Raw genomic sequence first — 16,546 nt, 5'->3', positions numbered from 1 at the left:
CTGCATCAGGAACAGGTTCCACTGAGCAAAAGCTTCCCTTTGACCGGGACTTCTTACAGGGACAAAAGCCAACAGACAACAAAGAAAGCCCATGGTATGTCAGACCCCAGGACATCACCTGCCTGTAACTTCCCAGGCATGTCCATTTTCACATGCTAATGCGGACACATCTGCATGTGATGCTCTGGGGCACCAGGAGCCCCGATATACATCCACACATCCAGCATGCAAACATAGGCACCTACCTGGGAGCTTATGGCCAAGTTAGCAAAGAAACTAACACAGAAGGAGGTTAAACTCCCTGTTCATGGTGTTTTGCCAAGCTGGGACTAGAGTTTGGGACTCCTGGCACCCAGAGCCACGATTAATCTGCCAAATGTTTCTACCTCCACCCCAGCCTCCAAGCAGCCTCCATGTGCCAGGCTGGGTATGGTGGTGAAGCAAAGTCCTCTCATCTCCATCAGTGCCCGCCTTTCTCTTCCACACTCACTGGAGCCCATCTACCCCTCAGGGATCAGAGCAGACTTAGGCTGGTAGGAAAATACCTCTCCTATGTAAACCATGCGTTCTGCCATTTCCCTCTCCAAATTACACAGCGTCACAGATCGTAAGCCCTCTAAACAGAGAGGCTTCAGTTGAGGAACAGATCTCCATAAAGGCTGGGATTAAGGCCCTGCACATTAGAAAGGAAAGAGGGAGGGAAAATATGCTCCGTTTAATTACCCAAGCCATAACAACATTTTACTATTTCACACACGATTCCTGACAAAAGGGGAAATGTTATTTTCCACCAGCATAGCTGCTGGTTCTACTACAAATAAATAGTCCAGGGCGCGCTCCCCACGCCAGAGATGGAGGCCATGTGTTTTCATTAATTCTCTTGGCAGAGAAGCCCATGTAGATTTTGGACTGCAGCTCAGGACTGGAACAGGAGAGCTGGGGTGGCCAACATACATCACAGCAGACTCCACTTGGCCCAGGTCCACTTACGAGCTGGTCCAATACCTAGTTTTATCATCCTAATTACGAGCAGATTCCCAGTTCCCTCCCCTCCTTGCAGAGGTATCCTCAACTTCACCCTTTTCTTCCTCCCCCCTGGCTGGTTGAAACCAGCAGGTGAATTGCACCCCTTTGTTATCACTGGGAGACAAAGTTTGGCCTCTTTCATTTTCCTCTTATTGCAGCTTCTTTTGTGTGGATTAAAATAATTGATATTGATAATGTGATCTGCCCCCTGTCCCTGTTCCCAATTACTCGCACAGACTGGGGATCCTGCATTAGGGATATGACAGGAATGGTCTTAATTAGCCCTTGTGGGCTCCAGAACTGATTCTGGTTTTGATTTGAACTATCTGGGATTATGCAGGCTGACTGCTGAGGGCTGGGGTCACGGCAGAGCCGGCCGGGGGGTGCTGGGGGGCTCACATGGAGCTGGCTTTTCTCAGCCTGCTGCCAGGTGCCTGGCAGGGCATGGCAGAAAGGAAGGACAATTTACTGCAGCCACCTCTGTGTTCCAGATGAAGAGTGACGGCACTTCTTTGCATCCAAAGTTTTACTCGGAATGAAGCACGACACCGATGGGGCATCAAGAGCTCACTGAGCAGCAGCCTGTGTAATGGGGTACCCTGGCATTCTGTGGGTGAAACCCACTGGAAGTAAAAGATGATAACAGAAAAATAAAGGAGCATTAAAGGCGAAAAGGTAGATAGAGCTTTCTGGACCTGCAACACTCCGTTTCACAATAAGCAACCAGTTAACCAGGAGCGAAAAATAAAGGTGTCAGCACCTGGGAAACTGATGGATTTTTTTGCTGTTGTAGGGAGAGGAATCCCAACCCTCTAACAGGACTGGTAACACAGTCCCTGGCACCCACATTGCAATTCCCTTCATACAAGGGTGCAAAGAGCGAGGTCCTGTCCAAGCATCCCCATTTCCACTGCTCAGTGCCTGCCCTGCACAGAGTCATCCATAGGCAACACCTCGGAACACGTTCTGCAGGTCAGGGAAGTCAGGCTCTGCCAGGGTTAATTGGAAGGGGGAAATGGTTTCCAGACATGATGAAGGTCCACTGAGAATGTCACCCCAAAGGTACATCCCAAGGGGCTGACAGCTCAGGTCTTACCAACAAACCCAGCACCAGAAACTGCTCCAGGCTGAGACAGTTTATACAGCAGAGGCATTATAACATGGTGTGCAGGTTCCAGTGGCTGCAATGTTAATCTAGAGGAGGGAATATCACTCCAGTACCGTGTCTCCTTCACTGTATCAGGGCTCCTCGCCCAGTGGAGTGTCCCTGTACGCAGCAATTTCTTTTTTAACACTGTTTCTACAAAACACAAATGCAAAACTCTAGGTAAAAGAGAGGGGAAGCTGAGCTCCTCAATCCATAACCACAGAGGAGACAACAGTCAGAGCCAGAATTCAAACCACAGTTTCTAATCAGAATGCAATGTAATCACTGCAACAGATGTCCAAAAGATAAAACTGTATGATTCTGAATTGCCAGCGATTAGTGCTCTGCATCTTGGAGAGCACCGAGATGCTCTGTTTCTATCTATATACATTCACGTTTTGGAAGTATAAGCAGAAAGCATTCAACACAATGAAAACTCCTTTCTGCTCTTCTCCTGCAGGATTTTAACAGAGGAAGTTCTCAGTGAGGTTCAGGTCTGCCCCTGATTCAGTCCATGATGGTGAGGGGAGGGAAAGAGAGAAGTTGATCTTTTAGGAATGCAACTGGGAAAACCAGCATCACCTAGCTGGCACAGGGACATTGCTGCGTTGCCAGAGACAGAAAGCTATGATAAAGAAAGAAAACATGGAGGGATATTTTTTCTACCAAAGGAAAGCAGACAAGAGAAATTAGTCTTGATGTGCAGATCACTCACCTCGTAGTGATAATCCATGCAAGTTAACTCTCGCCAGCAGTGATCTCCTCGGATTTTAATCAGACCCTGGTGGGAAAAGAAACAAAAGACAGAAAATACTGTCACAAATATTTTATTTTACTTTATCTTGTACGTAAAGATATTATTGCAAGATGCCAAATACTCTCGTTCAACTACAGGGAGAGCTGGTAACAGCAGGGAAGCGCAGAGGCTCCCACATTGGCTCCTGGCATCACTGGGTACCAGGCAGGAGGTGCAGAGCATCAAAGTGCAACAGGAAGAACAAAGCTCTGCCACTAGGCCATGTCTGCGTAACAGTGAAAAAGCACCTGCAGACCTAAACACACTGTGGTCACAACTTAAAATCCAGACACAAATGTCTCCCTTTCCCAAAGTCACCTAAAGAAAAGGAAGCAGCGACACAGACCGGGATGGGACCTGCAGCCTCACAGAGCTGGACCCAGAGATGCAATCAAAGTAATTAGAGAAACAAAAGAGCAGAAGGGGAAGGAAGCTGACAGATCTAAACACAGATGAATGCCCTAATGACAGGTCTGCTCCACCTTAGGTTAGAGGTTGGCAATGAAATAAGCAGGTATCAGAGGTTCCTGTGCATTGATATTTCAGGGCAACAAGAGGGTGAAATTTCCAAATCAGTGGGTCCATTCCAGGGCTGGCAGTAATATTGGGATTAAATTTCTTTGCCTCGGTGATGAAGAGTAGAAAGGAATCAGTCGTCCACAGCAGGAAAGACACCTGGCCAGGGATGAGCCTGCTAGCAGGAAGCCTTGCAATCAAGCCATGCCAGCCCCAAGGTATGCGGGTTCAGCCTGTCGGCTTTGATGTATGGGAAAGGTCCCTGATTAGGATCACAATATCCCAAATTGAGGAAAGCTTCACTAGTCAAAAGGCTGAACCAGCTCTATCATCTGCATACAATTAGGGGGTATTTGCCTACCTCTGACATTGCTCCTAATTGTAACGTTCCTGCCTTCCTTAGTAGAAAAATACAGGGAGTTCCTGTAAGGACCCATTCCCGGATACAACAGGAGCATCCTGAAGCTTCTTTATGTTTGCATTAGGGAAGGTTTTCAGTAAGAGACCAGTGACCTTTCAGTGCTAAAATCTGAGAGCTCAGGAAGAGATTCCAGCTCTATGACACATCCTGGCCTATTGGTTTCATTTAAATTGCTAAAAAAAACATATCTTCACTTGCAGCATTAAACAAAGCTTAGCAGGTTTGGGGCTGAGGAAAATACCAAATTCCAGTTAAAGACCTTCCTCCCGCTCCCAAACTGTCCAGACCTTATAAGCAAATATCCAGAAACATCCACTTAGGAAGAAGCTCTTCACTATGAGAAGAAATACCCTGGCCTGGGAGGTCTCCATCTCAGCAGCATCATGAAAGGGACGCCCCCTCCCAGCACCAGTACCAAACCCCAGAGCTGGTCCAGAAGGCACAGAGACAAGCACAATGGATGCAAAGTGATAGCACACAGGACTTGTGGGACAGGAGAGCAGGGTGGGGGGTACCAGTGGCTGCTCTGCAGTTTTACCCTCTAGTGAGTTATTCGGCAGATCCCATCACTCTCTCCTCCATCACTCTGCAAGGACAGGAGCAGGAGAGGCAGGGACAAGACAGCTTTGCTGTCAACAGCCATAGCTTCATCTTCCCCTCCCGAGTCACCCGCAGCTCACTCTGCCCCTCAAACCTTTTCTACAGTTACAGGATATGTTGATAGCATCTCACAGGATGTGCTGCTGCTGGCACAGAGGCCGGACAGACACTAAGAAAGGCTCTGTGCAAGAACGCTGCAACATTAAAAAAGGACATCTATCTTGATGACCTTCCCTCCTACCTTGGCCAAGCTGTAATCAACGTCTATTATTCAGCAGGGATAATTAAAACAAGTATATGATAGAAAAGCACCGTACCGAAAATCAGAATCTTCCCTGCAATGAGTCACTAAGGGACTGTTAATCACATTTTGTTTACTACAAAGCTTTCAAACAGGAAAGTCACTTAAAGCTCTTAATATCGAATCTGGTTTGCAGCACGGAAAACTCCCACTCTCATAATTAGGGGGCGTTTCAAGTCTTCTTTCCCCTGCTGCTGTCTTGGAGTCCACTTCCACTCCCACACTGGCATCTGAGTTTTCCAGTTTTTAAATGAAGTTGGACCAAGAAACAAGAGTATGTAGAGCATGAAAATCTATGTGCTCTGTAGGTCTGTTTCTGATGATGAGGGCCAGGAAGGGAGGATGAGATATGGTGCCTCGCTGAATAATTCCACTGGGAAGAGCTGTGGATCCCTGGGTATGGCCACAGCCAGGATGAGTCTCGCATACCTTATTGCTCCATGCTCGGATGGACTCTGGTTTTCCACATTCTCCCCTAATTATTTGGCTTCTGCTGACATTTCTGGATGTCAGCTCCTGTTCTCTTGAAGATGAGAACTTAGTCTGAGAGATGGTAACTGGGTCCAAGTGAGCACGGGACAGAAGGAGGAGGGGAGGAAATGTGGATCCCCACATCTGCTGGAGCTTCACATTCACTGGATTTCTTTCAGTCTGCTAACAATTCCCAATCCATTTACAAGATTCCTGTGTGAATATTGAACTGGCCTGGACTCCACAGCTGCAGCACATTATGCTGCCATACCACAGATCATAGAATCATAGGATCAACTAGCTTGGAAAAGTCCTTTAAGACCACTGAGTCCAACTTTTACCCCAGCACTGCCAAGGCCATCACTAAACCATGTCACTAAGGGCAAACTGATCTCCCCTCACGGCCGCCGCTCCTCTCCCATCATGATTTCCCCTCGGATCAAAGCCCAGGGAAGGATCCCCATCCCCTGCTCACAGACAAGCACAAGGTGGTGCATCTCCGGTGCACCCCAACCCTCCTCTCTTTGGACGAGGGGAGGACATGTGAGGGACCAGAAGGACGAGGAGCCGAGGGCACGTACATGGCACAAACCTATGAGCCTCCAACAGGCCTGGAAGACCCTCCTCACATTTGGACATAAGCTACAAACATCCCCAAAATCACATTCCTAACTGCTTCCTTCCTGCAGGGCAGGTCCAACTACCTCCTAGTAGTGTTGCTTGAGGAGAAGGAAAGGACGGAAAGGAAACAGCCCATCTCCAGGCTCTCATGCAGCCACGTACTCAGTTTTAAACAGATGATTGAAACCAAGCTCCACAGATCAGCCTTAGGTGGGACAGATTTAAGAACAAACCTGGTGTTTTGCTGTGTTGGAGGCAATGCCTGACTGTTAGACAGACCAGGAGGGACATGTTCTAACAAAGGACTTTTCTGTTTCTTCTGGGGGGTATTTTTTGAGAGTCAGATCTACCTGATCCCTTCAACATCCAAGAACATACAAAGGTATTTAGAACGTTCAGCAGCCTCCAGGCAACAGCTACAGGCAGCTGCTACCACAAACCTGCTGTACCAGCCTCCAGCCCAACTGCTCCTTCTCTCACGTGTACAAGCCTCTGGGTCCTGTAACGAATAAGTTCAAGGATCAGGAAGCAAATTAAAAAGCAACACCTGCAAAGCCCTCCTTGTATTTTCCAGCCATTGGTGTTTTCCATGCCAAGCATGGCTCCTCCCAATTTCAATTTCTCCCTGTGGTCTTCAAGCATCTCTACGTACCATTTGGTTTTTGATACAACATCAAAACTCACCTATTAGCGCTAATTAATGCTGTCAGAAGTTGGTGATGCTCACAGGTAGGCAATGAGCAGGAAAAAACAGCTGAATGTGTACCCACCATAATTCACTTTGAAGACTGGACTGCACCTCAGTGTACTAAACCATCTCTTTTTGATGCATCCTGAAGATGCGAGTACAACCAGACACCATCACAAAGAAGAAAACCCTTCTCATCCCCCTTTCAGCTCCTTGTCCAACACAACCATCTCCCTGCATTATTAAACTTGCCTGCACAGAGGGGGCTACAAGCCAGCTGTGAACATCATTACTCCCAGTTATCTTCCAACACACCAACCACAAGTCTGAAATACAGAGGAAAACCTCCAGATCCCAGACAACTGGACGCCACGCTGGGTATAGGTATTTATGCATTTAAGCTCATCCAGCTCCAACCCCCTGCCACGGACAGGGACACCTTCCACTAGAGCAGGTTGCTCCAAGCCCCTGTGTCCAACGTGGCCTTGAACACTGCCAGGGATGGGGCAGCCACAGCTTCTCTGGGCACCCTGTGCCAGCGCCTCAGCACCCTCATAGTGAGGGTCACTGCTCAGTTCAACTCACTGCTATTATAAGAAGTCATTGTTCTCATTTATACATGCTTTCATATTATTCCAACTTGGCACAATGCTCCATGTGGCAACACAACCAGTTGGGAAACACGGAAAAGATGTACTATAGGAAGCTCAGCGCACTAACTTATTTCTCATAGTCTAAATCCCAAAATTACTTGAAAAGGTGGGGGTTTTCCCCCCCTTTTTTTAAGTTGGCAAACTTAGGAAGTTTCTTCCTAGTCCTGAGCTAGCAAAGGATTAACTAAAAACTTGAATTTTGCCTTTGTTTTGACACAAGGATTGGAGACCAATAGGCAGGAGATTGGGAATTTTGAAAACAGTTTGTATTTTTCCCATTTTATGATCTGTTTTAATCATTAGATAAAACTAAAGAGTGTGGGGGTGTGTTCGCGGGGGGGGGGGGGGGAGAAAATGGCTTTTAAAGCTTATTTTCTTTTCCCAGTGATAAAGCCCAATGCGTGCTCACACACTTACAACCCCAAGACAAAACCAAGCGCCCCCAGCTCCCTGTTTGGACACTGCGGGTGGGTGAAGGGCCTTTCAAATCCCTTCATATCAGAAGGGAAAGCTATCCAGCAATACAAATTAAATAGAAGCTAAAGGGAAGGAAACAGGTGGCTCAATGAACCAGCATCTGCCCTTTCACCTCCATGGCCTTGCTTTGAATCCAGCTCCAACCAGGATTATTAAATTCATACTGCTGGGATGGTGGCTACAAAGACGTGCTGGGGCTTGAGCACTGCAGCCCAGCTCGTGGCAGCCAGAACGTGCACACAAGCCCCTTCCAGTAATAAGAAAACCCGGCCTGGGGAAGGGGAAAGTTGAGATCTTTGTCATATTAATTTACAGCTGAGTGTGGCTCCAGGCCATTCTGCACACTCAGAAACCTCCCCGCATGAGAACTATAAAATGTTCACCCTGGATTGAATTAGCATCCAAAATGAAATATGTGCTCAATACCTTCTCCCCTCCTAAGCTGGCTCCCTTCAGGGCACGGCTGAGGAGCACAACAGAGGATGGAGATGCAGCACCTGCTTGTGCTTTGAAATCACCAACCTCCGGCGCTCCCAGGCTCACAACGAAGGTGCATTAAATTCACCAGCGTTTCTCACAGCGGAAGGAAAAATACATTGAGGGCTTTTTACTTATTAATTTGAATGGTGGTCAATAAAATGCCTGGTTTTAATCACTGGAGCCGCTGCACTGTCCTTGCTCAGCCCCCACGCGCTTTCCAGCCCTGCTCTGCATCCATGAGTTCCCAGTCACATATGAACAGCATTTCCCAAACCCAGCCCTGGATACACCACAAGTGTCGTGGGTGAATTTTGTCACTGCACTTCTATTTTCTTTGCCTGCTATAGGTAAGAGAGGGCTGGAGCAGCTCTGCTCTGGAGCCAGGCTGAGAGAGCTGGGCTGGGGCAGCCTGGAGAAGAGAAGGCTCCTCAAGGGGAGACCTTAGAGCAGCTCCAGTGCCTAAAGGGGCTCCAGGAAACCTGGAGAGGGGCTTTGGACAAGGGCCTGTAGGGACAGGACAAGGGGAATGGCTTTAACCTGCCCGAGGGGAGATTGAGATGAGCTCTGAGGCAGAAGCTCTTCCTTGTGAGGGTGCTGAGGCGCTGGCACAGGGTGCCCAGAGAAGCTGTGGCTGCTCCATCCCTGGCAGTGTTCAAGGCCAGGTTGGACACAGGGGCTTGGAGCAACCTGCTCTAGTGGAAGGTGTCCCTGCCCGTGGCAGGGGGTTGGAACTGGGTGGGCTTTAAGGTCCCTTCCAACCCAAACCACTTTGTGACTCTACGATCACATGTGCCTGAAGACCATATTTTGCCCCCAGCATCATCACTGGCACCAATAACTTACTACAGTGGTAAAGCAAAGATAACCACGCTGTCACTTGAGCAGACCCACAAGCAACCAGAGAAAGAAAATCATATATTTCCCAGCAAATTCTTAGCAGGACCCACACTGCAAAACTTCCTCCTCCTGCCTGCTGCAGCATGACCCAGCCAGCAAGGCACAGAACGAGTCTGGCTTATAAAACTCAGTAATCCTGCTGAAAAATAGCTATTTATGAGTAATAAATTCTCTTTCAAATGCAGTAGATTGTTGAATATGTTTGCAAGGTTTGCCAACTGGCGGCCAGGGGACTTTGGGGGTGGAAATCAAAATCACCCCTTCAATCCCACTGAATCAATTCCAGTCTTGCTTGATTGAGTAACCTCACATGCACCCTCTCTTTCCCCATCATTGAAAGAGTATCCAACAAAAGGGATTTCAGGGAAAATTAAGTCATGGAGAGCAAGTTTACGAACAGCTTTTGTGTTCTACAATTCATGAGTTTGATTAAAACGTGGCAGAAATCCCAAACCTCCACTGCACATGGTGGCACAGGGAAGGTAATATGGGACTGGAAGGCAGAACCAAAGAGGGATGCGAGCCGTGCAACTGCTGTCTGTGTCCTCCAAAGACACCTTCCTGTTTGGTTTTAGGATATTGAAAGCTGAATTTACACTGTGGCATGGTGGGGATCGTCTTCTCAAATCACAGAGAGGACGGGCATGTGAAGAGAATGGATCCTCACTTTTTTTACTGCATTGTTTCAGTGAGAGGAGCACTTCTGGGCACTGCTCCTTCTTATTGCATCATCCCTAACCCCTGCCATTAGGATTAAGTTAAACACTGAGGTGTGAAGATCCCTGCTACCACTAACGGAAGCTCAGTAAAAGGGAACCCCCAAACCTCAGGCCTCCAAGACCTGCCCCAGACCTTCTGGACCAGCAGAAGGCTTGGAGCATGGGAACCACGCAGGTCCATCCCACGAGAGGTGGGGAGGAGCCCTTCCACCATGTTCACATCACAGCCACCACGGACAATGAGAACCACAGAAACCTATCTCAAATCTTCCCTTTTGAGGGTCCTCCGTGTGCCTGCCCACTGCACAACTCGAGGCTGTCATCCCACCTGGATGCAGCTCAGCCACCTCAATGGAGACGACGGGGAGCATCTTTCAGGGAAGGTCCACACGGGTCCAACCTCCAGCTCCCCCAGACCTCATCCTGCTCTGCGCTGGCCACAGTCTTTTCTTCCCAGCTTTACATCAGGACCTCTCCCTCCTTCCTGTGTTCACTTTCCTTCCAATTACCTTTCTAATTAGCTGATTAAATCTGCCTACACCCAAACAGGATCTACAGCACTGCCCTTGCTCCCTCTCCCCCATCCACCAACCCCACTTTCATCCCTGACTCCTTTCCCCAACACATCACATCCAGGCACAACTATCAGTTCAAGATGCATCCATCACACAACTCCGTAAGGATTTTACACTTCCCATAAGGAGCAAAACATCTCCAAACTGTTTCCTTATGTACTTGATGCCAGCAAACATGATTCACCCGGGGTGATCCATCACCCACCCCGGTGCCGCATCTCGCTCCGCACCCCCTGAGCCACGCAGCTCCGAGGGAGGGAAAGCGGCTGAACTCCCAAATCCTTCCTTTTCATTCCAGGCAGATTGCTCTGCCCAACTGTATCCCTTCCAGGCTGCTGTACTTTGGTGATTCAAAGTGAAAGGGGGGGGAAAAAAAAGGCCTAAATAATTAAAATGTCATTCAAGCTCGAAGCCGATATGAGTCACTGTTACAAAAAATATCTTCAAAATTCCTTCAGGAGTGGGGGATAATTATATTCCTCCCTATCTATTGATTTTTCTCTACAATGCAGATGTCAGATTTTCCACGGGTTTTTTTTTTTTTCTTTCCTTTTTCCTTTTTTTTTTTTCTTCCTCTTTTCCCTGGAGTGAGTGTCAAGGAGGAACAAAGCTCTCTTTGAGCCTTTTTCAGCCCAAAATTAATGCTGAAGGGGGGGGGGGAAAAAAGTGGTACAGACAGGCCAATAGCACGGGAAGCTGGGAAAAAGGCTGGTGACTCAAGCTATGTCTGCAAACCCTTTTTGATACCAGCTCTGGAGAGAAGGGTGGGGAACAGGGCACCAGCCTGATAGATTTAGAGTCACTTTAAAGACCTTCCTGTGTCTTTCTGCTACAGAACATAGGTGAGAAAGAAAACAAAAATCTCAATGAAGGGCAATCCTAAATTGTAGATTTAGTGTTTTTTTCATGATATAAATATGAAACACTCCCAGAGAAGATCCCAACTGGTGCCTTTCACTCAGCCACCTGCAGAAAATGTGGTTTCAACATCCTTTGAAAGCCAAATCTACACCAGTGTATTCTGAAGACAAACTGGCTGTAATTTACACCCCAAGTTCATGGAAGAGAAGGGAGCTTTATAAAGTTAAAATTCCAGTCATATAAGGGCTACAGGACAGGGGACAAGCGGCTGAGCTGCCCCTAGGTTGTGCCAGACCTGGCACATGAAGCACTTGGATCCAAGGGACCCAACACGATGCCTTTAGACCACAACACCACTAAATTCCTAATACCAAACACTGCTCCAGCTTTCTTCTGCATTTGAAAGGATAAATCTTGAATTTTTTCTGGATTTTATTTCAGCCTCACGAATAAATACCATCCCCAAATGCTGTATTCACCAGGGTTGATGGGTATGACACTACAGCAGCGATACACAGCAGTGGCACAATCCTGCTGGATGTGTAAAACTGCCTCTGAACACCAGGAGGTTGTTTTAGGACTTCTTTCTCCTTATATACCTCAAAACAGTCACAATATTTCATTGCCCAGACCAGCAAAGGCTCCAGCTTTTTGAAAACTCTATACAGTTCCTAAGGCCCTTTAACACCTCAATGCTCATGTTACGGCTACCAAAATTGTTTTCATACTTTTAAATATTTGTCTAATTTATAAGCCCAAATCTTCACCTGCAGAGCACGCCGGTGCAGGGCTTGCCATGAATCATGCTGGTGGCAGAGGCTGGGTTTGGATGAGACATGTCCAACCCTCCACATCTCCCATCTGCAGGCTCTGCCGTGTGGTTCAAGCTCCGCAGGGCAGGAGGGATGATCTGGATCAGGAAGAAGTTGTTCCCTGTGAGGGTGCTGAGGCGCTGGCACAGGGTGCCCAGAGAAGCTGTGGCTGCCCCATCCCTGGCAGTGTTCAAGGTCCAAGCCTGCATGAAGATGATGGCGCATCCACATCACCTGGAGAACATGAGTTCTGGTCCAAGATTGGCAGATTGTAGGACCAGGCTCCAGATGATCTGGAAGAACCCACCTTCAGGTGAACAAAACTTACATGCCTGGTGAACTGAGCTGGCTCCAGGCCCCTGAGGGACCCCCGAGGTGGGACTGTGGACAGGTCCCATGCATGGAGGAAGTGAACATCTGGGTTCTGCTGCTACGGACACAGGCTGGTCCAGTCCAGAAGCCAAACCAGCATCACCACAAAACCCAACTGCCAAATACCTCGACTCCCAGACTGGAAAACACTTTCTGAAAGAGAAGTCACCGGCGTTGATTTTTGTTTTCTCTGTCACTGGTTTTTCCCCTCAGCCACCAGAAAGCCCCTTTGAGAAGCCACCAGGACTGTACCAGCATCTGACTGACTTTGAAGACAGCGCTGCAAGGAGTGGGTGAAAGGGATTTATGAAAAGTACTTGGCATTAGCGGCTCCCGGCCTTTTACAGCCACCGAAGGAACAACAAGTCTTCCTGCCAAGGGCTATTACTAGACAAATGGAGAGAGATCAGAGGCACAAAGGAGGTTGCTAAGGAGTCAAGTGTGGGATCCCTGCAGAGAGGAGGAGGGCTGCAGCTGGGACGGCAAAGGTCAGAACATTGCAGACATCATTTTCCAAAAATTCCCATGAAGCCCCGGCGCGGGAGCCGGGAGCCTGGCCCCGCCGCGCTCGCCTATGAATAATGAGAAAGCCATAAAAGAAAGCTCCTTTTCTTCCCTCCTACCCACGCTAATGTAATAAAACAAATTAGAATAATTATTCTCCATTTCAGAGCCATAATGCCCAGGATGAGGGCACGCTTGTCACCAAAATGACAACTACATCCGTTTGATTCTCCTTCTTTATACTTACAGAGATCGCCTAAATTCCAACTTTGATTTCATTACATCTAATGCAATTTTACTACAGGCATCCAGATTCTGTTTGCTTCAAAGTCTTCATGGTTTTTGCCAGCAAGTTCATCTCCCTTATTAGCTAATCACATCCCCACCCTTTCCAGTAACCTTTCAAATGCCACCCACGTTCTGACACTTTTAACAGAATCCAAGCAAAAACAAAACTAGAGACACGAAGTTGAACGTGAAATTCTAAAATGAGTCGCTGCAGTTGGTTAAAAGAAGCATTTTTTTCTAATAGGAAAGAAAACTAATGATTTAAAGAGATTAAACATCTAATGATACTCTGGAAAGAATTGATCCTTTCTCTGTGAAAACACTGTGTGGGAAATGGACAACGTTTACTAAGAAACAATGATGAGAAGTTAGTGGAAGCATTTATTGCTAATTATTATAAATCTTTTTGCACTATTTCTTTCCCAAGAATGCCTCTTTAAATGAGCTTTTTTCCCTCCTGTAAAAGGGGAAACATCTTTTGTGTTAAAATGCCAGAGGATCTAAATTATTTTCTAAGTCTCTGCCTGCCAAAAGTGCTCTGGGACTCCTCTGTTTCATAGCAGCTTCTTCCAAGGATGCACCAGGAGAGCTCAGGGAGGCAGAGCTTGGACTTGGGGGGGGGGGGGGTTCAGATGTAGTTACATTTAGAAAGGGAAATCCAGAAAGTGGGAAAAAACAAACACAGAGAAATGTTGTTTACAAGTAACCCCAGGGGAGCGACTGCCAAGGCACACAGCGTGCAAAGACACACTTGGGCTTCCCTAAATTTCCCTGGTGCACCTCAGGACCTTCTGCAGATGCACCCTGTGTGAGGAGGAGCATGCGGAAGCACTCCTGGGAAGGGCTCTCCAGTACATGGAGATAAGGTGGGAGAAGAAAACCCCTTCCCTGTGTGACCCCGTCCCTGTCTCCTGCCCTGCCATCAGCCTAGGGAGGAGGGAGCAGCCCCACAACAGTCTTAAGGGCATCGCACCAGGACACTGCACACAGCAGACTGTTATAATATTATTATATAAACCACATATATATTATAAATATCATTATTATACCATAACACACATATTAAAGGATCTAATTCTTGGGGCAAATTGAGGCTTGGGCTTAAGCTCCCCAGCCAGGGATCAGAGCCTGGAGGGCATGGACCCATCTGCACAGAGACCCCGCGGAGTCCTCCCGACTCCAACACCTGCAGCAGCCAGTGATAGATTGGCAGCTTTAAATCTGAATTTCCTTGCTTTGGGCACTTTTAAATTAAAGTGGTAATGTGCTTTAAATCCTGTTTCCCTGTTTTTTCACTACACTCTTCAATCCTTTCCTCCAAAAACTAATCAAGATGTCTCAGACTCACTTATACTCTGCTCCAGCCACCTTCCCTCGTAACTTATTCCATATGTCTGCGATCCTTTGCAAGACACAGCTCCACCTTAATTCCCTATTTACTTCCAGTTTCCCAATGTGCTGCTACACCCCCAGAGCCTGAATCCCCCTCCACACCTCCTCGTTGTAACTCTACTAGTGATTATTATTTGTACAGAACATCACATCATCAAGCTGGCAAACATCACCAACCTGGTCCTTTGACTCACATACACATCCCGGCAGTGCTGCCCTGCTCTCTGCTAATGGGGCATTGCAAACCCCTCCTGATGCGAAGTAAAATGCTTATTGGAAACCCCTGAGAAACAACCATCTCTCCATGAAGACTCCAAACAAGCCATGTTGCACACATATGGGCTCACCCATATACAAGTGTCTATAAAGCATCACTGCTTGCAGAGCACCAGCATCTCCACCTGGTTACGGCAATGGGAAAATGAGCCAGGGTAAAGAGATGCAGGAGAGGCTGGTGCAGAGAAGCTCTGCAGGTGATTTCTAAGGTGTATGGTACTTGCAGCAGACGGGTCCTGTCCATCACGGGGGATCCATGACCCAAAACATACGGAATAACAGGAAAGTTCCTGTCAGTTCTCCATTTCCTTCAGGACACACAAAAGGCATTTTCCCTCCCTTTCTGGCCAGGTCTGAAAAAGCCTCACTTCAGTGACACTGACTCCATTCCCTGAGCAACAGCATCCAAGAGATCTGGACCAAAGTGGACACATCCAAGCAGCATCCCACTACTGTTCCATACTGGTTAGCAGCAGCGCTGGCTAGGGATGGCTGCTCCTGGACCATAGCTCTGCTCCCACAAAACAGGGATGCGGCAGCTTGCAAGGACAAGACATTAGGAATCTTGAGGCATTTAATCCTCTTGACAACCAGTATTCCCACTGACAGAGCCTGCGTTGGGATGTGATCTGTGTTATCAGCACAGCAACCATAAGCCCTGAGCTGTAATAAAGAACTGCCAGGATCCACATTTGTGTCCCACAAAGACAAAGGTGGTGAGGGAAGAGGGACAGGAGAGGGCTTTAAATGGAGATGATGAAAAGCCACATAGATTAAATGACACCATCACTGCTGGGCACTTCCAGAAGGGCCACTAACACCAATACCATCCTGTCCATGTGCCATGCACAAGCAGTAAACACTTGCATTTGCTCTGGTGCAAGAAACCTCAGTCTCAGTTCTTGCTTCTCACTGGCCTCGAGTCCAACCTGACCTAAAGGCATTTCATGTGCCTCATGTTTTACAGGAGGAACACTAGCTGTAACCAGATAATGACATTTCCATGCAGCCTTTAGCATCAGCCCTCCAAGTGCCAGCTGCAGCAGCGGCCGCGCAGCGCTGCAGTAAACCAGCAGCAGCTCATGCTTCCAGGCAGCGTTCCCTCGCACAACTTTCCCCGCTAACTTCATCTGTGGCAGCAATCCAGGCCGTGCACGGCTCATACACATTCGTTAAAACCTTCAGGAATACCTCAAGTATCTCCAAACCTGAAATAACACAGAGCGGGAGAGAGAGAGCCCATGTGCACATGCCATCACGCACCCCCCAGAAAAGCCACTCCTGTCTCCTCCACTCAAAGCTGCCCACAATTTAGTGCTTTCCTCAGTTAAGCCAAAGATGTAACGACCCAAGGACAGATCCTGGCACGGGGCTGGACAGGATTTTGGCAGCACCAGGCTCAACAAATCTGCCCAAGCGGGAAGGGGCCCCAGCACCTCGCTGGGACTGGCACAGCATCCTCTGCTGGACAGGGCTCCCACATCCTCACTCCTGCTCTGCCTGTGCTCATCCCAGTTTCACCCTGGCTCAGTTTGGGACCTGTTTCCCCATCCCAGTCCCCAGGTCCTATTTTCTGTCCCAAGCAGTGAGGCAGTTCTTACAGGGGACTCACTGCTTGCTCTGCTCTTTGTTAGTCCTTGCCCTGTCCCATCG

The 16,546-nt window shown here is 48.0% G+C and overlaps 1 protein-coding gene across 4 annotated transcripts in view; it reads right to left on the bottom strand.

Moving 5' to 3' along the window:
- LMF1 (lipase maturation factor 1) overlaps positions 1-16,546 on the bottom strand; it is a 186,030-nt gene that overhangs the window by 112,749 nt on the left and 56,735 nt on the right. For all 4 annotated transcript variants that reach the window (XM_030483161.1, XM_030483164.1, XM_030483163.1 and 1 more), the window contains one exon: positions 2,889-2,954. In XM_030483161.1, coding sequence (XP_030339021.1) covers positions 2,889-2,954 — 66 coding nt within the window. The remainder of the gene's footprint in view (positions 1-2,888; positions 2,955-16,546) is intronic.

The sequence above is a fragment of the Strigops habroptila genome, chromosome 4, assembly GCF_004027225.2.
Source record: "Strigops habroptila isolate Jane chromosome 4, bStrHab1.2.pri, whole genome shotgun sequence".
Lineage (NCBI taxonomy): Eukaryota > Metazoa > Chordata > Aves > Psittaciformes > Psittacidae > Strigops > Strigops habroptila.
Note: the sequence above shows the minus strand (reverse complement) of the source record. Positions and strands in the feature narration are given on the sequence as shown.